The 26,412-nt window shown below is 35.7% G+C and overlaps 1 protein-coding gene across 6 annotated transcripts in view; it reads left to right on the forward strand.

Moving 5' to 3' along the window:
• Nucleotides 1-26,412, forward strand: part of RDX (radixin) — a 72,822-nt gene that overhangs the window by 15,650 nt on the left and 30,760 nt on the right. For 3 of the 6 annotated variants that reach the window (XM_074816093.1, XM_074816095.1, XM_074816098.1), the window contains exons 3-15: nucleotides 3,128-3,211; nucleotides 3,626-3,661; nucleotides 8,122-8,217; nucleotides 10,310-10,584; nucleotides 14,447-14,530; nucleotides 14,974-15,120; nucleotides 16,558-16,654; nucleotides 17,255-17,418; nucleotides 18,041-18,171; nucleotides 20,281-20,441; nucleotides 21,414-21,506; nucleotides 22,350-22,592; nucleotides 23,585-23,745. In XM_074816093.1, the coding sequence (XP_074672194.1) occupies nucleotides 3,128-3,211; nucleotides 3,626-3,661; nucleotides 8,122-8,217; nucleotides 10,310-10,584; nucleotides 14,447-14,530; nucleotides 14,974-15,120; nucleotides 16,558-16,654; nucleotides 17,255-17,418; nucleotides 18,041-18,171; nucleotides 20,281-20,441; nucleotides 21,414-21,506; nucleotides 22,350-22,592; nucleotides 23,585-23,745 (1,772 nt within the window). Of the gene's footprint in view, nucleotides 1-3,127; nucleotides 3,212-3,625; nucleotides 3,662-8,121; nucleotides 8,218-10,309; nucleotides 10,585-14,446; nucleotides 14,531-14,973; nucleotides 15,121-16,557; nucleotides 16,655-17,254; nucleotides 17,419-18,040; nucleotides 18,172-20,280; nucleotides 20,442-21,413; nucleotides 21,507-22,349; nucleotides 22,593-23,584; nucleotides 25,952-26,412 lie in introns of those variants that run through there. The other 3 variants (XM_074816094.1, XM_074816099.1, XM_074816100.1) reach the window with 2 other exon arrangements.

Consider the following 26,412-nt stretch of genomic DNA (forward strand, 5'->3'; position numbering starts at 1 on the left):
CAGTCCATTGCAGATTTTACTGGGCCTTCTCTGCCTGCATTTTCTCAATTCTCTGCCTTATTTATAATGTGGATACTTCCCTCATGATTCTTCTTAATGTAATTGGTTAGCTTTATTTTACAGACGGTGCAACTAACAGCAGAGGTTTGATTACTTGAGTGTGTCCAAAGAAGGGCAACGAAGCTGGTGAAGAGTCTGGAGCACATGTCATATAAGGAGCAGCTGAGGAACTGGGGGTGTTTAGTCTGGAGAAGAGGAGGTTGAGGGGAGACCTCATCGCCCTCTACAGCTGTCTGAAAGGAGGTTGCAGAGAGCTGGGGATGAGTCTCTTTAACCAAGTAATAAGCGATAGAAAAAGAGGTAATGGCCTCAAGTTGCACCAGGGAAGGTTTAGATTGGATATTAGGAAGTATTTCTTTAGAGAACGGGTTGTTAGGTGTTGGAATGGGCTGCCCAGGGAGGTGGTGGAGTCCCCATCCCTGGAGGTGTTTAAGAGTAGAGTTGACATAGAGCTTAGGGATACGGTGTAGTTGGGAACTGCCAGTGTTAGGTTAATGGTTGGACTGAATGATCTTCAAAGTCTTTTCCAACCTTGATGTTCTGTGATCTTGTTGAGAGCATGCTGTGTGATTGAGGTTTGGATTAGATAAGTAAACCTTCTGGGCTCAGTCTCAGGTTTTGCCCAAAGTAACCTTATTTTCAGAAATAACTGAAGCTGTGAAACAATGTTAGAAGGTTGTAAAAGCTCGGTCTTTGTGTGCCCAAAATCGTAAGTCAGTCCAAAAATCTTCGGAAGGAAAAAGATCAAATGTAGTGTTAACTTTGTAAGTCTCTTCTTAAATAACTCGTATCATAAAAGGTAACATTTTAATATTGCTATCATTTAATGTATGACTTTCTTAGAACTTAAAGGGTAAATATTAGCGGTTGGCTGATCTGTTAATCAGAAGTTCAAAGAAAAAGAAAATTGCTGAAGACGTAAACAATTACTGTAATGCATTTAAGTTGCCAGGTACTCCTAATGTGTATTTGTATCTATCACAGATGTAGCAGATGTGTACTCTTACAGAACTCAGCTTTTATTTGAGGCAGTAATATCCAGCAGTGAACACCATCTGCAGGTTGTGTTGAGTTTGCTTCTGTATTACATCTGTTATTTTAATGTTTGAGTATTTTAGTTCTTGTGAGGGATATAGACTTTCAGGTAGTAATTCTTTCATTTTTAGAAGATGACATTTATTATCAGGATATTTATGTAAGAAGTTTCAGCTGCAGCTCTTAAGAAGTTTGCTGCAATTAGTTGAACTTGCTGTGCTTTAGATCTTCTGTGACGCTTCTTGTTTTGGCAGTGGTGCTGTTACATAACGAAGGGGTTTGGCATTTAATAAAGTTACATTTTAGCCTTATCCTTTAACTTGCTTATTGTAGTTGCCTTAAAGCAGGCTTAATTTTTGAAATTGAAAAACTGCTTAAAAAAACCCCTCTTCTTGTAATTAAGGGGCACCCCCCCCACACTTAAACCAGTGCAACTGGCAGTTAGACCTACCATTTAAATGGAGTATTCTGTTAGAGAATAGGCAATTTTGTTTTCCTCTCAAAATGGGCAGTGAGAGAATCTACAGAAGACACTTCTTTTCCTTCCTCCTGACACACACTCTCTAATTTTTTTTTTTTGCAATAGAAGTTTACTATCTTTTACTCCAAAGCCTTCAACTCTTGTTCTTTATCAATGTTTGCACACAAAAAAAGTTTGCTAACCCCCTGTTATCTTCCTTGTTTGTAGGTCTATAACCTAGAGGTCCTCAGACTCCCAGTACTCTTGTCTTGTGTATCCAGCTCATGCCCAAAGTTGTTTACCTTGACACAAAAGAAAGGAGTGAACAAGTTTAATCTGTTGCACAGGGACAAAATTCTATCTGGTTTTCTTTTTCACACCTTAGATCTCCCTTCTGTGCTCTGTCTTGTGGAGATATTTCCAGACTCTCACTTCTCAAAGTATTCCACCTGGTGGCAAAATTAGGGAAATAGTTAATGGAAATGGTTTACACAGATGTAGATCAAGTAGTGTAAGAACCTGTAATACAAGTCCTAATTTATTCCTGTTCCATATTTTATAGTAGAGAGGGAAAGAAATTAGAATATATCTGTGTGCCTTAAATAAGTTTCATGTTACTGGTTTTTGCATTTATAGCAAAGTAGATTTGACCTTTAACACTTTATATTCCTATTCACTAATGATAAATAAAATGTGATACCCTGGCAGTAGGAATGGAGGACCATTCTAACAGTGAGAAGACAGTACTATGCATTTAGTACTTTGTTCTATTTCATGAAAATTCTAACTTCTGTGTGTACCAGTTGAAGAGAAATGGGAACAAACTGTTGTACTTCCAAGTAATGGAGTCTTCCAGATATCTCCTGGAATATTTGACTGCTTGTTTTAGAACAAATAAAAACAGTGACTGTCCAGAGTCGTCTAGAAAATGGTCTCTATTTCAGAAGGAAGAAATTAAATTAATAGCAGTGTTTTTTCAGCCTTGTAGTAAGGGAATTGAATGGGATCAGTATTAAGCAGAGCTAACTTCTATAGTTCCTCCTTCCATTGATGAAAAATCTGCTATTAGACTGTCCTGAGGTGTACAAACTCTAGTCTATATACTTTAAGACCACTGAACCTCTTAATTTTAGAAATGGCAGGACAGGAGCTGCTTGTCTTTTTGTATTGTCAAGTAGAAATACCTTAAAATGGTATGTGTATGACTAGGAACTCTTCTTTTGCACACATTTGGGAAGCTCACTGAAAGATAGTGCCCAGTAGCTGAGTGTTCTTTGAGTGACAGTAGTCACATCAGCTATCCCATTACATTGATTTTGAACTTTGTTCCCTGGTTTGACCTTCAAACCTAGTGTTAAATATTATCCTGAATATGCTTTTATACTACACAAAAAATGAAATTTTTTACAGGTTCAATTTTTCCATTTTTATATTTGCTGTGTTCTGTGTGTATACAAGACCATTAAAATAGTTGAATTTAGTTCCCATGTTTTGTGTCTTACAGGCTAATCACAGTATATAGAAGCATTACACTGTTACAGTATGATTTAAATATTTCTTTATTTTCTGCAGATCAATGTCAGAGTAACCACAATGGATGCAGAGTTGGAATTTGCCATCCAGCCCAATACAACAGGCAAGCAGCTCTTTGATCAGGTAACTCACATGTGTCTCTGCGTGTGTATGTGTACAAACACATAAAACTATTGTGGATATTAAGGCATAGACTGAGAAAGCAGAAGTGTTCTCATGTATAGATCATGTTTTTTCTTACATTATCTAAGCTATCCTCTCAGTTAGTTTGAACTTCCTCATTACTTCTCATGGAATGTAATAAATTCAAAGACAACTCTGTGTAAATAGGTTAACAATGAGGCTTCAGTTGAATCATGCATATAGAACTGCTTTGAAATTAATGGTATTTTTTTGTCTAATCACATTATAGTTGCAACTGCAAGATGATTGTTAGAATTATGTGTATGAGAAATTTATATAGCCTTCACTGTTTAATAATGAGGTAACAATAAAAGTTCATTGAGGAAAGTGAACATCTTTTATTTTTTTTTCCAGGAATGGAAGCTGTGGATACTTTTTCACTTCCCAAATGTTAGAAAAGTTATGTTGTCCTATGATCTAGTTTGAAATTTAAGTCAAAAAAAAAAAAAAGACTAAATGGAAAAGTGAAAATGATGGCTTTTAATGTTCTTATGGATTGTAGATCCATGAGAGCCACACATTCTCACTTGATAGTGTCTCTGTTGTACACCAGTCAAACAGCCTAAATGAATGATTTCTTAAAAAGGGTTGTTCTTGCATTCATTTCATGTGATGCAGCCATCAGAATCTTGAAACAGTTTTTTGGTCTAGTTTGTGGAATGTCCTAGAAAATGTTAAGAATAGAAGCTTGTCAATGTGTTGTTTTATTTTTCCTCAAGAAACAAAAAAAAATATTATCTAGATCTAAGATGTATTCATCTAGTTAAAAATGCAGAAATACTTGAAATTGCTCTTCGAAACCAGTTTAATTATATCAACACTTACGTCTAGAAGAACTGTTGTTTCTGTCCACTCCACTCCGGATGCTTAAAGTATGTAGTGATGGGTATTAAGAGAAAGTAACACACTGAAAGAACTCTTTCAGAACTCTTACACTTTTAATTGACCTTTAAGAGGTAATTAAATGTCTTAGTATATAAATTGAAAGGAAAATGTTGTTTTGTAACACTGAGCTTTTTCATTTAGATGAACAAAATTTAATTTGCAATTTTGTTTTAAATGACTGACTGACTCTTAAGACTTCTAGCCTCCACCCCTTTCTCTAAACTAACATCTTTAGCTTTTACATAGGAATAGACTTCATGACTCTTACAAAGACTTCTTGAAGAAAGGGGCTGTCCTGCTTTTTGTCTAACCAACACCATCATCAAATAAAAAGTATGGTAATCTGTGGCACAGGAGCCTCAAGCTGTGGCTTGTCTTTTGCCAACCTTTGCTATCTTCTGCCATGCAGTACTGGGTGGGGTGACATTCTGCTGTGTAACGTCTTGTGCCCAGGTAATCAGGTTCATCCAAATTGGGGCATTCACAAACAGTTAACAAAGATACAGCTCTGAATTCTTTTTCATGCTCTCTTGAACTTTGTTCCGCCATTCACTGTGTGGTGTTTGACATCTCACCAGCTCTTACACTTAACTTCTGGAAGTTTAAATTGAAAAATTCTTAGGTCAGGCAAAATCAACCAACACAGTTGTGAGGAGAGAACCATCTTCCACCTGATCTTAAATTCAAATGCAAGTTCCGCAGAGTAACTTCAAGAGCTGAACTATATTGCAAAACCAGCATGAAATTTTCAGACAAAAATTACGCTGTTTAGGGAAAGAGAATCGAGCAGCACTGTTTTTGAGATAATTGGCCTTCAAGGTTTATGCAGAAATGGTGTACATGACAGTAGACTTGTTGATTATTGCTTGCAGAAAATAACCCCTCCATTAATTTAGCTGTTGTCTAGTGCTCCTCTATGTTTTTGGTGAGCAACTTGTCCTTTTTTTCAGTCAGTGGTTCTTTTAAGGTTTTAATTCGTGTTTTCTGGCGTTGATTCCCATTCCGTGTGTGTGTTCATCATCTTCATCTGCTAGCAGACAAGAATTCAGCATTTGATATCTGTGGCTTTCTCTTTTCTCTTCCATTGTGAAACTCAGTAAAATTCTTATTTATTGCCCAAACCCATTTTTTTTTAAATTACTCTTATTTCAGCAGGTGTCTTAACATATTTGTTACTCCTCTCCTGTCTATCCTGTCAGTGGTCAGAATGGGCAAGAGAGAATCTGTCGTCCTTTAGTCAACCAATTTAGCATCTGTAACTTTCCTAGGAGAGGAAGAACACTGTGGTGGGTCATGTTTCTACACACTGATGGTAATGGTAGGGGTTGGTTGTCGTTTTCAATAAGGTGTTAGCACTGGGCATCAGTACCTCTGGTTTACTGTAGTTGACATTCAGAAAGAATTGGAGGGTTGTCTCCTTTATGGCAAGTTATACCCCACTGTCCTTTCCAAATATCTCATAAATTGTCCCTTACAATCTTTTGGAAGCTGACTCAATGAAATTCTTGCTAGTTTGTCTTTATGTGTATGTTTTAATTTGCCAAAGCGTGTCTATTGCTCTGGTTGCTTTTCTTCTCCAAGAAGTTTTTATTGCCTATTAACAGTCAAGTTGTAGGATGTGATGGTGGATAAATCTGTTTTACAGATGAGATGAAGGCTTGCCTGAAGTCCCTTAATGAATCTTCTGAGCGAGAATCAAACTCCTAAGTTTCTCATTCTGTACTTATTTTTCATATTGTGCTACTGCAGTGCATAAGCGCTTCTATTATCTTGGTACAAAGTTTCAGAATTTTTTTTCTCTTTCCTTTGAGCTGAGAGGCAGTGGTAGATGATGCTCTTTCCTTATTTATGGAGTCTGAAGTAAAACAGGCTAATGTGTAAGTTATTTTTAGCGTTGATTTGCAAGCATGTGGAACTCTGTATTGCAGTAGACGAGTTGTCTGTATTTAAATAATGTGCAATATGCATCTCAGTTGAAGGGCTGTAGTTAGCAGGTGAGAGCAAAATATTTTGACGTGCGCATAAGCGCTTGTCTCCTTATACCTTATGGGCAGAGCTGTTGAGCATCTGTAGTTCTTGCTGACTTCTTTTGCAGCTCAGAGAGCTGATCAGGTACAAAGGCTTAACTTGGACAGCTGTAAAGAGTATTCTCAGTCATCTGATAAAGCCATAAGTAGTTTGATCAACATCATATAGGAGATCTGTGCCAAAAGAAGCAGCAGGTCTGAAACTTCTGTGTTGGGACACCCAAATCTAATGTTGCTCAGGACCATACTAGTAACATAAACTTGTTCCTAACATTTCTTATGTTCTAAAGTAAATGATGTAGGAATTCTAGACAAAACTGCTCACTAAAGGAGTCGGGTTGAATCTGTGAACATTGTCCATTCTGTGCTTTGGAGTTTGGAGGTGAAAGGGTAGAGGAGGTAAAAAGGTGCACACCTGAATGATTGTTAAGTAATAATGCAAATATGCAAGGCATCAGAAGTAAGTTTGCACAGCTATCTTGTGACGTTTTCTAATTTTCAAAATCTTAATTTTGCAACCCGATAGTACTTCTTTAAAATGGAGGAGGATCTATGTGTAAAATTCTATTTACTTCACATGCATCTGAATGCTTCCATAATACAGCCTTCAGTAAACCAGCTTGCCAGCATGGTCCAACCTGAGAACATATGTAAGTACTGCCATACTGGATCTTTTGGAGCCAGAGTTTACAGTTAATTTAATAATCTTTGCTGGACCTTTCTGATTAATTGCTTGTTGAATCCATGCGTACTTTTACTATGCAAAAGACTTGTAAGACAGTTCCACAGTTTCATTATACTCTGTGTAGTAAAAGTGCTTTTTGTTTGCTTTCAACCTGCTATCTAATGATTTCTATTGATATTCTTAATTCTTACAGTATGAGAAATATTGAATAATCATTCTCTCTTTTCCTTCTACATGCCATGCAAGTTTAATAGATCATATTTTTCCTTGTTTCTCTGTCAGTAGCCTTAGTTCTAGTCTTAGCTATGCAGAAAATGTTCCATGTCACTGATCATTCTTTCCGACATTTGAAACATTTGCAGTGCTGCAGCATCCTTTAAGTTGATGTGACTAGTCCATATGTAGTATTAGAGATTTGGGAATACCATAGATGTGTATAGTAATAGAACAGCTTTGTTGCTTTTTTCCTTTTCAACAAGAACTTTGTTCGCATAATTAAAATTGTTGTCTTTTACATAATTTTGTTTTTATTAAATATTATCTTTTGTTGAGGTTCATCTTCCTTTTTACTGTTCATTCACAGATCTTTATGGAAGGTTTTCCATAGCAGATTTTGTCAGTTTCATCCTTTTTTGCAGATCATATATGAAGTCCTCACGACTTCCCTGGTGGTTACACTACAAGTCTGTTGTGAAAACAGTTCATTTTTTTTCTTCTTTCTTTTTAACCAGTATATCCATAAAAAGACCTTCCCTGTATTCAAGGACAGTTTTGTTTCTTTAGTAGCCTTTGATAGACCTGATCAGAAGTCTTACAGGAAATCCATGCATTGTTTATCAGCTAGATCATCCTTATCCCTTTTATCATTAACGCTTAGAAGATCTCAAAAATATTTGAAAGAGGTTATTCATCCTCATTACCTCATACTTGTCCACAAGTATTATTCTTTATTACAGCTTCACAAGTTGTCTTTCAAATATGAGGGTCCTGTTTGCTACCTTGTATTCCTCAGGTGCTGAGTTTGATGTATGCTATAAGCTGCACACTCCAGTTGGTAGTTTGACAACATAGTGTTTGAGTTTGTTTAGACCTGAGGTGAATGCTTCCCCCGAACCTGATGTTTTGCTACTATTTTAATTTTTGTTCATGTAAAACCTGATTACATTTCAGTTTGAGATGGTTTCTGTTGCTTAATTACCATTAAAAAATCCTGTTGTAGTGATTACTGATGATTATGTATAATTTATCTTTAGGTGGTGAAAACTGTTGGTCTTCGTGAAGTCTGGTTTTTTGGGCTACAGTATGTGGACAGCAAAGGCTACTCAACTTGGCTGAAGCTAAATAAAAAGGTAACAATTCCCTAATGTTTAGGCAAGTGTACAGTTTGAAATATACTTTTATAAGGCTTGCTGCTTTAATGTTGTAGGTGAGATACAGCTGGCTTCAAATTTAGTTGACAAGTTGGTTTTCATTTGCTATAAATGACAAAATACAGTGTTAAGTTTGGCTAGTTATAAAAGAATGTGAAAAGCTGCATCAACGTTTAATTTGAGAAGGAGATACTGTTTCCTGTATTTCCAGTACCATGGTGATGCATGCATTAGGAAAACTTAAATTCATATGGTTGTCCTGTTTTCATGTAGCAAAATATAATAGAATAAATGTTTTACAGTTGGGGGTGTGTGTGTGAAGTATTTGAGCTTCAGGAATTTGCATGTATACAGCTATAGATCTTTAAAGAAGACACCAATAATAGGCTCCTAAACTTTTGTTTAGGTATCTAATAGGTAGATTGTAGGATAACTTTTTTGTTTTTTCCTAACAGCACTGAGCACTTTGTATCTCCAGGCTATTGGCAACCAGGTCATTTTACTTTAAATTCTAATTATGAATTTTAATTATTATTAGGAGGTAAATTGGGAGGTTTTTAAGAGCAAGTCCTACTGTCTGCATTTATATAATCTTCCCTTCTCTGTGGTAAATCCAGCAAGTTAAACCTGCTAACCACCAAAGCTGTCTCCTATAATTTCATATGTGTCTTGTTTCATATGCAATAAACATTGTAGTGCTACAGATATTTTGTTAGTCCTAACGGCTTCCCTCCAGTGGTTGGAGACTACAGGATTTGATGCATCATTTGTGAAAATTCCAGTAGACATTGCTCTGTGAAAGTCTTTAGCAAGTTAAGTTGCTGGTGCAGTTCAGGAGCAGCAAAGGTGTGCTAATTTCTTTGACTAAGGCAGTTACCTATCTTTTTTTTTAAAGCTTGTAACATTTGATTTTTAAATGCATCATCATAAACTGACTCTAACTTGTAAGTTACTATTTAAATATTTGTGGTAAATACTGATATCATAAATCACAGAATAGATGTTCAAAGAAGGTTTTATTATGGCAGGAGCACAATTAATCATTCACTTGTGAGATTAAAGTGAAATAGTGTGTATGTAAATCAGAAGCAGATGGACAATAATGAAAAGCAAACAGAACTTTTTAAATTGACATCTGAAATGTTGAATATAGTACTTATGCTGCCTTATGCATGTGATTAAATGGTTGCATTATATTTGCAGTTTTTTGATACTTCCTACAAGTCAAGCAAACAGATGCATCATTTCATGCATAGTGAAGAAGTTCTAGAGGGACTACTAGTGACATAAAATTAAATGTGTAATAAAGTGCTTGAGGAATTGCGATGTATGAGATTTATTTTATTATGAATGTACCTTTTAATGATCACTGTATTATTTGATGTTAAAATTATTTTAAATTTGAGTGCTTTTGCTTTAGTCAAAATCAGTGCTGAAAGCTGAGCCCAAATGAAATGGAAAATTCTACCTAAAAATGAGGTTTTGTTAAAATTTGAAGCAGACACTTACTTAAAAACTTAAGATGCCCACATCTGATCTCTTCACAGAAATCATGATTATAAGGCTTATCCATTTTAGAAAAATAATGTGATTAATAACATTATGGTTTTTTGCACAGGAACAAAGTGTGCGTATTTAATTCAGTAGTTCAAAGACTTATAAAACAATCCAACTTTACACTTACATTGAAGAAATGTGTTATAGTTCTTGCTAAAGAAACCTTGTTACATCCAAATTTCACCAGTTCATCCTTGGATCTAGTTTTGATTTTTTTAAATATGTATTACAACTTCTTTTTTTCCAGATTTTTATTGCGATAAATACAAATTCACACAAGTCTACAAAAAAAACCTCTTAAACAAGCCTTTGAGTAGTATTTCAAAATTGTCTGATTTATCCACATTGGTGTACTTGATTCAGTGCTATGTGAACCTTTCGTGAGTTCCACAGTGGACTTGTCAGGAAGCCCTGGATTTCAGTGCAGAGGGCTAAAGAATTAATTACTACTGAGTTAGTTTTATTTAATATTCATTTAGTGCTCTTTTTAGTTTTCTTTATTCCTTTCCCTCAGGTAACACAGCAAGATGTAAGGAAAGAAAATCCTTTGCAGTTTAAGTTCAGGGCCAAGTTTTTTCCAGAGGATGTATCTGAAGAATTAATTCAGGAAATAACTCAGAGACTTTTCTTTCTGCAAGTCAAAGAAGCGATCTTAAATGATGAAATATATTGCCCACCTGAAACTGCAGTTCTTCTGGCTTCTTATGCTGTCCAGTCCAAGTATGGAGATTACAGTAAGGAGATACATAAACTAGGCTACCTAGCCAATGACAGACTTCTCCCTCAGCGGTGAGTGAGACTGTTTTTGCATCATCTGCTGCATAAAAACTTCATTACAGCATATTTTTGATAATTAAAATATTAAGTGATAATGTGCGTTAATGGTAGCTTTCTTAAGAGTGCCTGCTTTGCTAGTAAAATTTAGAGATCCTAATTTAGACTCTAAATAACAAAGAAGCATCACAACTACAGCTTTCTTGAGACCTGTTTTCTGTCCCGTCCACAACCATTCACACAGATGCGGTTGAACAAATTTCTGAAGTACTCCAAAATGATCTAATGTTCCTGGAGGCATGCTTCTGCTAAATTAAAATCAAAATAGAGGTCACTAAGGTTATTTGATACTCACTCCTTTTCTTCAATTCTTGATGCTTTTGTACATTTAAATGATAATAATTTCCTGAAAATAATCATAGTGTATTGCAAATGAAATATATTGCAGAAAAACACTAGCCTGGACAGAAAATGAAAAAAACTAAATCACTGCTGTTGCTGTTGAGCATAAACTCTTTTGTATCAGTAACTCTTCTAATCGGTAATGAACAGTAAGCACCAAGATTATAGTTCTCTTTCTTTACGCAATTGAAACCATGCTCCTGGCATGTTTTGGCAGCAAGAGAAGCATTGCAACACAAATGTATAATGTTGGACAATTTTGTTTGTGTAGATGAATGCATAGTGATGTACTGTGGACAAATGTGTGCTTACTGAATATGTAACATTAACGCATCCTCAAAAAAGTGAGAGCTGTGGAATAATTTGAGGTTTCTTTTAAAAGTCATATGCTTTGTCTCTTTGGTTTGAAAACTAGAAGTGGAAACTTGCTTATTAGTGTAACTAAGCTTGAGAACTTTCTAGCAAGCAAAAAAAACATTTCAAAGGATTGTGGTGAAGTATTGAAAGAAATATTTGTAAAAATGTTTCAGATTTCTAAAAATCCTGTCTAAGAGTTCAGTTTTGGCTCTTTACTTCCTTCTTGTGACAATGAAGTCTATACCTCTTTCTAGAAAAATACCCTTAGTTAGGAAGGCAGGGAGATGTAGAAACAGTAAAACTGTCATTACTGAATGTGTTAGTTCACAAATCTTGGTTTTTGCTCAGTTATGATGACAGCCTGTGAACACTGGAGTGCTTGTGTATGACACAAATTCAAATACTTAAGATGCTCCTTTTCAGTAGACAAATGTTCAGATGCTTTCCCAGCATATGCTTTCAACCAGTCGTGTGCCAGTCTGCACTGAGTGAGCACACAGCTTTTGTATTCAGACACAATTATTCCTGTTTTGCCTCCTGTTACCAGGAGATTTGCCAGAAAAACAAGTACATCATAAAATTACTTCAGAGCAATATACAATATAATGTCAAAACCACTTACTTGTTTCCCAAAGTAGACTAGCTTTGCCAAATTTTACTGAAAAAGGTGAGACAAGATTTGCAGTTCATGTTAATTAAACTCTTAATGTTCACCTGTGAAAACTGTGTATTTTTTGGTTGAAAACTATGAGCTGGGTAGCAACAGGCATCAAATCCTTGCTGAGTTACTCTGCAGTAGTCCTTGCATATCTGCTAGTGCTGTTTCATCAGTAGCATGTGAAGAGAGAATGGAGGGACTAAATGACAAGATAGCTATCACCAAAGACATTGCCAGCTTTGAGGATATCGTAGAAACACAGAATCATTTGAGGTTGGAAGGGGATCTCTGAAGATCATCTAGTCCAGTCCCCTTACTCAAAGTAGAGTCACCTAGAGAGGTTGTCGATGCCCCGTGCCAGTCAGTGTTTAAGAGGCATTTGGACAATGCCATTAATAACATGCTTTAACTTCTGGTCAGCCCTGATGTGATCAGGCAGTTGGGCTAGATAGTCACTGTAGGTCCCTTCCAACTGAAATATTCTATTCTAATTACAGGAGGTTGTTCAAAGCCTTTTCCAGTTGGGTTTTGAATGTTTCCAAGCATGGGCACTCTGCAACCTCTCTGGGCAACCTGTTGTGTTTAACCACCTTTGCAGCGAAGAATAAAATAAAAAATTATGTTCAAATATATTTAACTTGTGCCCATTGCTTTGTGTCTTTCAACTCAAATTCAATTCAAAAAGAGGAAAGTGCAAAGAATTTCTGTAGAAGTAGAAATTTAACTTAATTTGAAAAGTCCAAGAAAGCACAGGTCACCGTGAGGGTGACCAAGCTCTGGCAAAGGTTGCCTGGAGAGCTTGTGGAGTTTTCCCTCCCTAGAGACACTCAGAAGCTGTCTAGACATGGTCCCAGGCAACTGTCTGTAGGTGACCCTGCTTGAGCAAAGAGGTGAACAAGATGACCTCCAGAAGTCACTTACAACCTCAACCATTCTGTGATTCTGTGAAGAAGAGTTTGGGAGCAGGGCGTTTCAGGTGGGCACTTGTGTGACATTATCCTGGGAGAGTGTATTTTGCAATATCCTGTTTTGTCCTTTATTTTCTTGATTGTTAGCTTTATGTTATACTACTGTGAAAGCTTTTGAACATTTTGTGAATATCTGCTGGAAGAATAGAAGAAATAATGGTGGAAAGCACCTCACAATGTAAATATCACAATGTAAAAATCAGGCCTGATTTAATTACAGAACTTCTGTAATAAATTAACATTGTTCTAAAAGACTTAGAATTAATTTTTTTAATGTAATAGAAACTTGTAAATTATTGCCAGGATGCTTTTAGATTATTACAGCCAAAGCAGGCTGTTCTACTTTGTACGTTCTGGCACAGCCTTCTGTGTTATAATTAGGCTTATACTTATATTCAAGGCTAAAGATGAGAAAACAGAGAAACTAAAAGGATGTATTGCCATTGCATGTTCTTCTGTCATTTAGCTGTAAACGTGTCAGCTTTGTGCAGGTCCAAAAACTAAAACCTCTGCCTCAGTTTTGAGAATGCACACTAAGCAAATCAAAATGTGATATGGCTATCACTGAAAAGCGCGCTTCTCTAGATATGGGGAAGAGTAGCAAATCAAGTGACAGAAAGATCCTATAACAGAAGAAACCCCGCATTAGTACCTTTTGCATCACTCAGTCTATTCCTTACTGTACTTTCCTAAAAATGTAGGGAAAAGTAGTAAATCTTTACTTTCCTGACTAAAGAGAAAGGAAGGAAAACAACTGTTCTGACTTTTTTTTAGTAATATTATCTTGCAGGATCTTTTTGTTTTTAATTGTGCTTTAAAATAATTTCTCTAGAAGTGCTTGAAATGCTAGATGCAGGTATAAAAGCATAATAAAGTTAGATGCATTTAATTTCTTATTTCAGTATTACATTGAAAGTTCTAGTAGGTCAAAATATAATTCCATTATTGCAGCCTGCTGTAGATAAACCTCAAATAATTTTCTGAAACCGCTTCACTGTTTATTTTATTTATTTAAAAAAGCAAACAACAAACTACTCCCAAAGCCCCCAACAAACTAGTTTGCTAACTTCTCTTAATGCATTAATTTTTCTTTAAAATGACAGCAGAATGAAAGCTTGAGTGTATCTGTGCATACCTAGAGCTTAATTTGCAGCCTTGTCACATGAGGATTTTATAGGTCTGCATTTTCAGGTGTTCCCTTTTATGACTTTACTGGAAGTTGAGATATACTATGGTGTGACTTTTCTATTACAAAGAGTATAAAATACCATGAAAAAAGAAGGGATTTCACACTATTTTAAAAGTGTGTTTGTTGAAATACAAAGTTTCTGTGTTTGTTTGGGTTAAAAAGATGAGCAGTGTATAGGAAATAATGTTTAAGTTTATTCAATTAAAGCATATGTTACCCTGTGTAATCAAACTTATTTTTAAAACTTTTAAGAGGTTAAACTGGTTGTCTGTGTCATTTAATAGCAACAACTTCTATTCACAGTGTGTTAGAACAGCACAAACTGACAAAAGAACAGTGGGAAGAAAGAATACAGAACTGGCATGAAGAGCACAGGGGAATGTTAAGGTAATTACATAAAAGATGTTCCAAGACCTTTAAGACATTTTTATTATTATTAGGATGTATTTTGGGAGGTGGCATATTTGTTTGGAAACTGCTTTCTTTTATTCCAACCAGGTTAGGCGGTTATCAAAAGCTTCCATGAAAGCTTCAGTGGGGGTTGAGTTTTCAGTAATGTTATTGGCTTACCTACGTGATTTCTGGTGAGGTTGGCAACTGCCTTTGTCCACATTTGCCTGGCTCTAAAATATATTTAGTATTTCCAGAGCTCACAGGATGAAAAGACAAAGAGTGGTGATTGGACTGTACTTGGGTATTAAGGTATAGACCTCTACAAGTATCTGAGTCAACTAAATTTTACACTAATTAGTTATTCTGCAGTTACCTTATTCTTACAATGTACTTTTGATTTGTGTACACTATCACATTATTTTTTCTTCTTTCATCAGGGAAGATTCTATGATGGAGTACCTTAAGATAGCACAAGACTTAGAAATGTATGGAGTCAACTATTTTGAAATAAAGAATAAAAAAGGAACTGAATTGTGGCTAGGAGTTGATGCTTTGGGTCTGAATATTTATGAGCATGATGATAAGTAAGTGGCTAATACTCATTTTGCAGTCCTGTCCTAGGAGATCCTGAGATGATACAAAAACCACCTTATTGTGTATTCAATAACATCTAGCAAAATAGGTTCTCAAAGAGCTTCTAATCTATGTAAAAGATAGGAAAAGAGAGATGTTAACTGCCAGAATATTTGAATTTTAAAGCTTAAATAGAGATGCAAAAGAAGGAAAAGGAAGAGCAGTTCTGTGGAAACTTAGATTTACGTTGCTTAATATGGGTATATGATGGTTAGATCATCTTTATATGGTTTCTTTCTGTACTTTTCACTCCCTCAAGACTTTCTCTTCAGTCAGAATGAAAAGGACACTGAGAAGCTGAGCGACATGTTTAATGAGAAACGTTTTGTAAGAGCAGTGGTTAGGATTATAGCTGTTAGAGCATGAAAAACTTTGGTATCTAAAAGTGAAATCTTTTAGACATCAAAGAAAATCGATTAATCTTGTGTCCTGGTAGAGATCAAATATTCTGTCCTACTTGAAGAGGGAGAGAGCTGGAATGTACAAAATTTGAAGAATCTCAAAACAGAACAACAGACTTGTTCTTTTGTTTCTTTTTCTAAACACTTGTTACTAGTATCTCATGTCAACAGTCCTTTCAGTGATTTGAAGTTGATGTGTTAAACACCAGAACAGCTGTCAACTGACCTGAAACTTAATGCTTTTTGATGTATATACTCCGTAACAAAATTCTATAAGCCTTAATTGCCATTAGATGGCAATATAACTCCTGAAAGAAGGAAATGCTCAGAAGATGTTCAGATCAGATTGAACCGTCAACCAATTTTTAGTATTCTTTAACTCCCGATAGTTAGCAATCAAATATTTAAACATTTTCTAATGCTTGTAATTAAGATAATATGAATTGGAAAAAAAATTTCTGTGGTCACGGAGAAAAAAATTTGCAGTTATGCAATTGGTGCATAACCCTTTAATGGTTTCTGAACTGAATTTATTTTAATCAAGATGTAGCGGAAATTAACTTGAACTTTGGAAATATAAGAACACATATCTTGCATGTGAATAAATCAAAGTACAACATTGCTGAAGGCTAATTTCAGTATTTGAAATGTCAGACTTTTCTCAAATTTAAATAGTTATTCTTTTCACTGAAAATAAAATTATCAATAGCTTATAAAGGATCAGTACATGATTGTGATGTTTAGCATCTATTTAATGGTAGTAGAATAAGTCACCAATAGAAATTTCTTCTGTTAGTGCCATGAAATTTACTCATGTAATTTATTCATTTGATGGAATTGTGTGTGTGTGGGGGGGGAAGTTACCAAAATGTGCTTGAACTGTTGTTACATTTTGTAAGTGTGATAATGAAACTAATATGGAGTTAAGGCTTAGTGGACATAAATAAAATGTCTTTGCTACTTCTAATGAGAACTTTCTCTTTGAAGGCTGACACCCAAGATTGGTTTTCCTTGGAGTGAAATAAGAAACATCTCTTTTAATGACAAAAAATTTGTCATAAAGCCAATTGACAAAAAGGCCCCTGTAAGTAGTGTGTAGAATAGTATGCTTTTGTATATGAAGAGATTTCAGTGTGCAAGGACTTGCTCTGGCATTATGGCGTTAGTAAAGATTTTATGACAGTTATTATTCTCATTGGTAGAATAGTCAGTAATCAAAAAGAAATTTTAATTTTGAAGTATGATATGTTTATTTTCTGTCTTCATTCTGGTTGATACTCTTAAGATTTCTTTTTTTTTTTTTTAATTCAACTAATATTTTGTGATGTGTTGAAAAGCCACAGTGTAAGATGCTAAATTCTCTGCCCCCCCACCTTTCATGAGATATTCTAGGTCAAGATTCTTCAGAAATCGAGTAGAGAATAGTCTCACTTTTTTAGAAATTTAAATAAATAATTTTGTGTAAACTAGCTAACCTCTTACATGGAGGAAGCCAGGTGTAACTTTGAATTTATCTTGCAAGTTCCTGACAGTAACTAGATTTATAGATTATGGTGTTGGATTGCTCAGAGGATGGATGTCAAAATACTTGTAATTTTAAATTTAACAAATGCAAGCATGCAGTAATGGTTTGAGTCTTGTCACAACTGTATTTTTAGATTAATGGATATACTGTTTTTGCTAGGATTTTGTTTTTTATGCACCCCGTCTGAGAATTAACAAGCGAATTTTGGCACTGTGTATGGGAAATCATGAATTGTACATGAGGAGGAGGAAACCTGATACAATTGAAGTGCAACAGATGAAGGCCCAAGCTAGAGAGGAGAAACATCAGAAACAATTGGAAAGGTAATTAACAAACTTCCATGAAACAGAAAAAAAATTCTTCTACCCTTTTAAGAAAACTAAGTTATAGAATATCAGACATCTTAGCATTCTAGAAAAGAGCTGCTTTTCTTTCTGTAATATGTAAGCAGGTTTGTGGATTGTCATGGCTCACTTGTCTTAATAGAAAGCCGTATCTTTTTTGAGCTTTCAGCACAGTAATAGTAGCTGTACCGTTGTTTCTCATTATGTTTTTGTGAAACAGTCTTAACTCTGTTGCTTGATCCTTAGAGACTTTTATACTCTGCAGGTGAACCTTTAAAGCAAGTTCAGTGAAGAATGTTATGGCTTACCTATTGTATATTTAAAAAATGCTGTTGCCATTTCTAGCCCAGATGAAACATGAGCCATGTCTAAAATGCAGGTATAATTGTGGATTTACCTGGTTGAACCATAATCAAGGTTGCTAATCAGTTCTGTACAGTATTTTGAAGTGAAACTTGGTGGTTCTTGCATTGTAAACTGGATTTGAAGCACTTAAAATTACGTGCTTCTCTGCTAGCTGAGTAAACTGAAAAATAGGCTACCAGCATCCTTAGAGTAGAATTTAATCTGAGGTTAAAAAACCTTTTACTATTTTTTTCAGGGCACAATTAGAAAATGAGAAGAAGAAAAGGGAGATAGCAGAAAAGGAAAAGGAAAGGATAGAGCGTGAAAAGGAAGAATTAATGGAACGTTTAAGACAAATTGAGGAACAAACAATGAAAGCTCAGAAAGGTGAGCTCTTACTGGTCCTGGATTTTTTTATATCTGATGACAATGTGTAGTTCAGTTCCACAATTCTCTTGGTATGTGGGGACTTTCTTGTTTTTTTGGTTTGTGTTTTTTTAAAATTTATTTTGCTAGTAATAACAAGAACTTAGTGGTGTATTATTTGAGAGATTCTTTTTCACTGAAAAGATGGTGTGTGTGCATATATGTGTATATTTGTAATACAAAACCAATTCCTAATATAGAAAAGTTTCACTTTAATAAAAAGGAAATTAACATGTACACAGTTCAACTCAGAATTATGAAAATCTGGAGTTGGAGGGAGCAGGGAAATTAGAGAGGAAGATTCAGAGTAATTCCTCTAGGATTTTGTTGAATTTAGCTTTTCACTTGGAAATTCTTTGTTCCTTCATTCTCCTATTTCCTTGTAAGATTTGAGAATTTTAAAATTAAAATCTTGTCAGATTTTAGTGAATAAACATGGTTTCACCAATCACAGTTCTTTGTGTTGAACCGCCCCATAGAGTCCCTGACTCCTCTATTTCCTAGTCCCTTCTCTCTGTGTTCTTTTTTTGCTTCAGGTTTGGTTCACATTCATAAAAGTTTTGTTCCTCTCTTCTGTTCATAACTGTTGGCTTCAGGCACGATAGAGAAAATCACTGACTAAATCTATGCAAATAAATTGCATATGCCTGACACTGTTCTCCTGCTCTACCCCCGCATTTTTTAGTCTTTCAATGCAGAACAGGTTGGACACATCCAGACAGGTAACAGAGGAACTGTTCCTTGGAATTGTTTAAGGGAGAGGTATTTAGCCCAGGACAAAACAGTGTCAGGGTGATTCTAAAGGTTTTAACAATGTACACTTTCTCATAACTCTTTTGTAAACAATATAGCCTAATTTCTGATGCAATACATAATGTTCATGTGTTGCTGGTCTTTTTAGCCTTCTAGTCACATGTGGGAAAGTGTTTATATAAATGGTGTCTGCATTCTGTGGTTGTCTTGGTAGTTAAGTGTTTTCCATCTTCATGGGAAGATTTTGTTTAAGTAGTGTTTTTAAATATTTATGCATTTTATGTAATTTTCTAAGTACTGCATTCGTACAACTCCACATACTTGTAATGCTGTTCGTTTAATTTTATAACTGAAGCAGTAGGCCTGGGAAACCAACTGAAGAATATTGATTACATGAGACCTACTTAAAACTACAAGTGCAAAGATGAGGAATGTGTCAGCATACCCGGGGAGATGCTTTTTTAGTATTAAAGCATGTGGTGAAGGGCAAATGGATCATTTCAATAACTGAGCAGTTGTTTAGGTTTTCTCGTGAAGGAAACTGGCAGTTATGCCTAGATGGAAAACTTATCATTAGAATCAGCAAGGACCTTCAGAAAGACTTTTTTCATAGTCACTTCATCTTGCACGTCAGAGGAGTGTATTTTTGCCTGTGCAAATCTTACCTTACAGTACTGGTAGGTTATTACTTCTTCCTATTTCACTCAGGGTTCTGCCCTTTAGATTGCAGTATTTTGCTAACCAGGCAGGTAGACAACTATTATCCCTCCCTTGATTTAAATTTTCCTGTTTGCACCTTTTTGGCTTTGTTCTACAGAGAATCTTTCTGAGCCTTCCAGTGGGTCTTAGGTCATTTTGCTGGAGGCACACACCTATATTGGCTGTTGCAATTAAGGAATCTTTGTCAGGCATTTCAATAGAGTAGAAGAGTTTTTTGCTTTTTTTACTGTAAGAGCATGATTTAATGTATAAGAAATCTCGGTGGTAAGAGTGAGGGTGTATGTGCATGTATGTGTACATATATTTAGGTGTTTAGTTTTATCAGTGAGGTGATAATTTTCTGAAGCACTGGGCTGTCAGAACTGTCAGGTAAGATTAAGTATATCCAAAGTATGTCTTAGAGGGGGGGGAAAAATCAGACGTAGAGCATAGCTTCAGGTAACATGCTCAACAGCTCCTCTTAGCCTGAGGCAGCCTTGTAAATATTTGTCAACTTTCTAGGTTACTTTATTTTGAGCATGTTACAGCTGTTATCTGTGTTACATATGAGGAAGAGCTAGGTAGTGATATCTTGTCTGCAAACCTTCCTTTCGGCAGAGCTAGAGGAACAGACTAGAAGAGCTCTAGAACTGGATCAAGAACGAAAGCGTGCAAAAGAGGAAGCAGAGCGCCTGGAAAAAGAGCGTCGAGCAGCTGAAGAAGCTAAAGCTGCTCTAGCCAAGCAGGCAGCTGATCAAATGAAGAACCAGGAGCAGCTAGTAAGAAGCTTTAACCCTATTTTGAAACAAATTGAAAAAGATGATTGAAAATTTAGCCTTTTTTCTTGGTTATATCTATTTTGTCAAATGGACAAGTATGTTGAAACACAGATAAAAGTGTGTGAAATACTGTTACAGATGGTTTGGGGAACTTTTTTAGAAAACCATATTAGATTTGCCACTACTTGCAAGAAAAAAATAAAACTCTGGAGCTGTAGGAAATTAAATGATGAAGTAGACATTTCAGGCTGACAACACTCACTACATTCTCTTTCTAATAGTGTCAGGCTTATCCAACTGAGAACAAGAGTAGCTTCCTTCTGCAGTCCACTGGGAAGCCTGTTGTCTGAGGCAGGTCTGTTCTGAAGCTTGATGGTGGTGGTGGGGAGTTGGTGACACTGTGGTTTGGGGGTTTTTTTTGTTGTTGTTGTTTTGGGTTCCCCACCCCGTTTCCAGCATTTCACAGTATCTTCTCATGTTCTGTGCTAGACTATTCCTAATTCAAGATTTTCACGTAACAACTGAGGCACAAGAATAGTAGAAAAAATGATTTCTCAACTATAAAATGACTTTTGATCTTCTATAAACTTAGCACACAATTCTGAAGGCGAGATTTAGCTTAATAATACTGAGATTATGATCCAGAATCATGATCTTATTGGTGGAACCGTTAAAGTTGTATTAAACTGAAACAGCCCCAAATGCTAATTTGTAACTACAGCTTGCTCTTACCCAGCAAGCTTTGGAAGTGCAGAAGATAAATATTTTTTCTGGACTTATTTCCATCAGGCAAGAGTACTGATTCATTCCCTCTGTCAGGTATGCTTAAAATTTCTATTTTTAGCAGAGAAGTGATGGATGGTAACTACCTCTTTTCAAGTCGGATCACAGCAAAGGCTCTGCTTTCTTCCACTGCAGAGCCAAAAATGATAGCAAATTAAAACTTCTGCTTCATTTTTTTTTGTTTTTCAGGCAGCAGAACTTGCTGAATTCACTGCCAAGATCGCACTTCTAGAGGAGGCCAAGAAAAAAAAAGAAGAGGAAGCCTCAGAATGGCAGCACAAAGTAATGAGCTCATGCTGTGTGAAGTCAGAACTTCAAAGAAACTAAGGGAGATGAGTGTGGAAATCCCACGGGAAGTCCATGGGATTGAATCTCTCTTTCCCTTAGGCTTCAGAGAAGCCTTTCTTAAAGGTTTTTGTTCTCCAGTGTACTGAAACCAGCCTATACTTCTATTTAACTCATTTCTTAAATAGTCGTGAAGGGGGGAAAATTCTCATCACAAAGGTATGATCGAAGATTTGAAATGGCTTCCTTACATATGGTGATGAAATAGATTGGAGCTTCGTGTTGGAAAAGAAAACACCTCAGGAGGGAGGTGTATGAAATTATGAGTGGTGGTGAAAAGATGAACCAGAACAATAACAAAGACACATCGAATGCAACTGGACAATAGTTTAAAGCAAAATATTATTTCTTCACAAAATCTGTAATTAGCTATGGATGTGAATACTAATTGTTTGCACAGGTTCAAAAAAGTGATTGAACAAATTCTTATAAGTTCTGGTTGAATATGAAATTTGAAGACATTACCTTTGACTTAGGAAGTCCCTGAGCCTCAAATTTCAGGAGGCTAGGAAAGTTGTAAAGCAATCGGTACGACTGTCCTGTTCTCTCACTCTTCTCTTGTCTACTGCTGGAAATAGCTGCACTCTGGTACCACTGGTTTTGAGTCGTATCTTTTTTTACTCTGTATTCCTATTTGACAATTTTCAGTTTGTAAGCTAGTCATATCATTTATAAAGGAGAGTTTGCATGTGTCTGAAAACATCTCAAATATTTATTTTTACTTTTCTGACTATTCATAAATCCTTTTAAAATATGCTAAGTACTGTTTACTATATTTAGGCTTTTGCAGCCCAAGAGGACTTGGAAAAGACCAAAGAAGAACTGAAATCTGTGATGTCTGCTCCTCCTCCACCTCCTCCCCCACCAGTTATTCCTCCAACAGAGAATGAACACGATGAACATGATGAGAACAATGCCGAAGCCAGTGCAGAACTGTCTTCTGATGGTGTCATGAATCACAGGAGTGAGGAAGAACGGGTAACAGAAACACAGAAAAATGAACGTGTTAAGAAACAGCTCCAGGTAATGAATATTCATAGTTGTATCAATGCAATTCGGGCTTTGTGTTTTCATTATTTGTCAAAAATCTCATTGAAAGTATGGTGTGCCAAGGAAACGGCCTTTTTATCATTTACTAGGTTTATTGCTAGTTTACCAACCAATATCATTCATAGTGTTCTAGAAGTGGAATAGATAGAAAGATTAGATGTAAGATTGTGCTTTATACCTTAAAAGTATTAGCATGTTGTCGCATTGGCCAGTAAATATTTCTAATAGTTACATAATGTCCAGGACACTGAATGTTAAAACATAATGCTTTCCTTTCTCAATACTGAAATTCATTAAGCAGTAGGAACAGATACTTGCTTGATAGTATTTGTATTTATTTGCAGTCATTCACAGACATTGTAAATGCAAAAACTAAATTATGCCCATTTTGGATTAGTCTTGTTTCCCTGAAATGGAGCATAATCTCCTAGACTAGTCTTACCCATCAAAGTATAATAGTCTATATTAGTGGTAACCCTTTGCCTTGTTATGAAATGTCTGTTTAGGAAGGAAATAAAAGAAATGGAAAGCTGCTTCTTTTTCTGGCAGCAATATCTTAGTAGCGTGTATGTGTAATATCCTTTCTGCTTGGCCAATCACTGAACAGGATCAGGGAGATAAACAAGAGCTGTCTTTAGTCAAGCAGAAATTGAAAAATAAGGTCATTCTCCTGCTTTATCCTGCTGGTCCCTTTCTTCTTGAATGTTAGAGTATGAGGCCGCTTTTTTTTTTTTCTTTATTTTGATTACCACACTTATGTAAGGAAAGAATCCTGTGCTCTCCTTCTCTTTCCCTCTGCAGTCTTTCTGATAGATCTCAGAACTTGAGTTACTAAACAGCACAAGGGTTTCATAGATTGGCATTCAAGAAATCCTTATCCAAGCTGCAGAATAGTTGTTATCAGAAATTCCAGAATCGTTAAAAGATTAGTCAAAGCACTTAAATACAAATATTTTATTCAACAGGCTTTAAGTTCTGAGTTGGCTCAAGCCAGAGATGAAACCAAGAAAACACAAAATGATGTCCTTCATGCTGAGAATGTGAAAGCAGGCCGTGATAAGTACAAGACTCTTCGACAAATCCGACAAGGCAATACAAAGCAGCGTATTGATGAGTTTGAAGCAATGTGAGAGCTGTTATTTTGCATATATGTTCCTCGTAAAGCTGAACCACCAACAGAGAAAAAAGCAGGCCTTTGCAGATTTGATGGATTGCACCCCACTTTGCCAAAGCACTTAATACCAGTTTGACTACAGTGGCTAGAAGACAAATTTAGGGGAAGCTATTCAACAGTTAGGCAGTCTGTCATCCCTAGCTTTTGGGGGGGAGGGTGTGAAGAATGATAGCAGTTTTTTCTCCACATTTTCAGTTTCATTGGTTCATATTTTTTTCTTTGGAAACTGATGTGAAGTATATAATGACTGACAAGTGTATATATTGCTTAAAATTAAGAAATAGAAAGAAGTGTAGAACTGAACCTAAACTGGGTAGGTACTATTTCAGTATAAAGTTTGAAATTACATTTTTCAATGTAGCTAAACCATTAAGAGTTTGATATTGCTGACTTTTTGGTTTTTTTTTTTTTTTTTTTCCTCCCAAGTGAAATTCTTTGGTGTTTCATGTCCTGTCATCATTGATGGTTTTCTTTGCCTGCCTGTTCACAAAGGTCTGGATGGCAGGTGGTAGTTCCAGGAAATATTTTTAAATGGAACACTACCTGTGGGCAGCACATGGCTGTTGATAGGTTTGAATAAGTATTGCTTTTCCTAGGTGATTCTTTTAGATGTGCAAAATGTTCTAATGCAGCAAAGGAAAAAAAAAAATACAAAGCTTCATGTGCTATTTGCTTGTAATTATTTTATTTGCAGTAGGGAGACCTGGACCTTTCTGGCAAGGGAGCATATGAAAACATCAGTCCCAGGGAGGGGACAGTATCCTACCTCACTACTATGTACATGATGACTGGTCCTTCAAACACCATGAAAAAAAACCTGTTTAAATTGACTACACAGTGATATCATAGAATGCTAGGAGCCCTTACTCCTAGGATTTTGTTTTACTTTAAGATGGATTTATAGTGCTAAATACTGTCTAACTGCCTTTTGATGAGCTTAAATTGTAAAAGCACATTACATATTTTAAAGCTATAACCTGTCACTGGTATACTATCTCCTGGAAGGGGTGTAGAATGTGCGTGTCAGTTTGTCTTTGGGTTTCCAAATATAAAATGAAAGTTTCTAGAATTGGACTAAAAGTGTTTGTAGCTTCAGTTTCCAGTGAAGCTAGTATTGTAATTGTCATATCTGATGTCAGATCATTGTTATTAAGTCCTTTCCCTCTTGAAAAGGAGACCTGCTTTTTTGAGAAATTTGCTTAGAAATTGAACTTTAGAAATAACTCTAATGTGGACTGCAGTTATTCCTTCTGTTATAGTACCCTACTAAATATCTACAGTGGAAGATCCTGCTTTCTCTGAGGATGGTTCAGCTCTTTTCTGTTTGATATTATGCACTCATAAATTTACACTTATCTATTAAAATTTGCCATTTTATTAAACATTTTTTCATGCACAGTAGGTTTAAATTTCTTATGAACAGTCCAACTAAGTTTGTTTGTTTTTTTTTTTTATTTTGCGGAGTTAAAGGCTGGCTATGTGGGGTTACATCATGAAAATAAAATAAAGATACATTAATATATTTTTTGGTTTGTGGGGCTAAACATATCTGGTTGACCTTAAAGACTGATGTGCAGATGGTGTGCACATGCTTCAAAATGCTGCTTGGTGGAAGTTGGTGTTTCTACTTGCAGTGCATTCTAAGAACAGTTTTTGTTTCACAGGCTTCATACACCGAAGCTTAAACAAAGTTATGAAGGTATTCAAACAGTTTGCCATAGCAGGTGAAATACTGTGCTTCCAGTGAGTTTTCATTTTCTCTGGAAAGTGTGCATTAACACTGATACATCAGTTTCAGAGTTGGGAAAAAATACCGGTAAAGTTTGCTGTTCATAAATCTGCAATATATAGAGTAGGGCTAAATGGATTAGATCCATTTAAAAAGCTGTGTGATTTTTTTTTTTTTTCTAAACAACCAGGAACAACCATTTGTAATACAGATTTTCACAATGAACAAAGTGGTAATAGCTGCTGTCACCAGCAGTTGGGAACACTTACTGGTGCAGAAATACTAAAAATACATTTAATGATTACTTGGTGAAGTAATTTTCCACATGCTTTTCCTTTAGCATCATGTTTTGTGTTGTACAATTAAGCTACAATTACATCTACTATTTTGGATAACATTCATTGGTTAACAATAAAGAGATACAGTTAATTTCTCTGAGGTCCATTGTTGTTATTTAATGCCCTTTATTTCTGACAACTTTACTAAATGCACTGTAATAGCCTTTTCCAGAGCAGTGTACAAATTTTGATCATCTTTTGTTTCACACCCTGGTCAAAATGAAATTTAAAAAAATACTCAAATTGTATCCCTAGAGAATGGTACTCTGCTTAAGAAATTACCACATAGAGTTGGGAGGAAGCACTGGTGATTGTCAATTCAAAACAGGATGTGAATCATCAGAGCAAATTGGCTCTCTTGAAAACAGAGGGTAATTTGGCCACATAAGAGCTCTATATGGGTAATGTAAGAACTTTCAATCACTGCCTACATATTGCTTAGCCCCAGGTTAAGTGAAATTTTGTTTAATAGGTCAATGTCTTAAGCTTAAACCTTGATGTGTTTTTTTGATACTGCACGTGATAGTGGACAGTGCTGTCAAATATATGCAT

This window comes from Strix aluco, chromosome 2 (genome assembly GCF_031877795.1).
Source record: "Strix aluco isolate bStrAlu1 chromosome 2, bStrAlu1.hap1, whole genome shotgun sequence".
In the NCBI taxonomy this organism is placed as follows: Eukaryota; Metazoa; Chordata; class Aves; order Strigiformes; family Strigidae; genus Strix; species Strix aluco.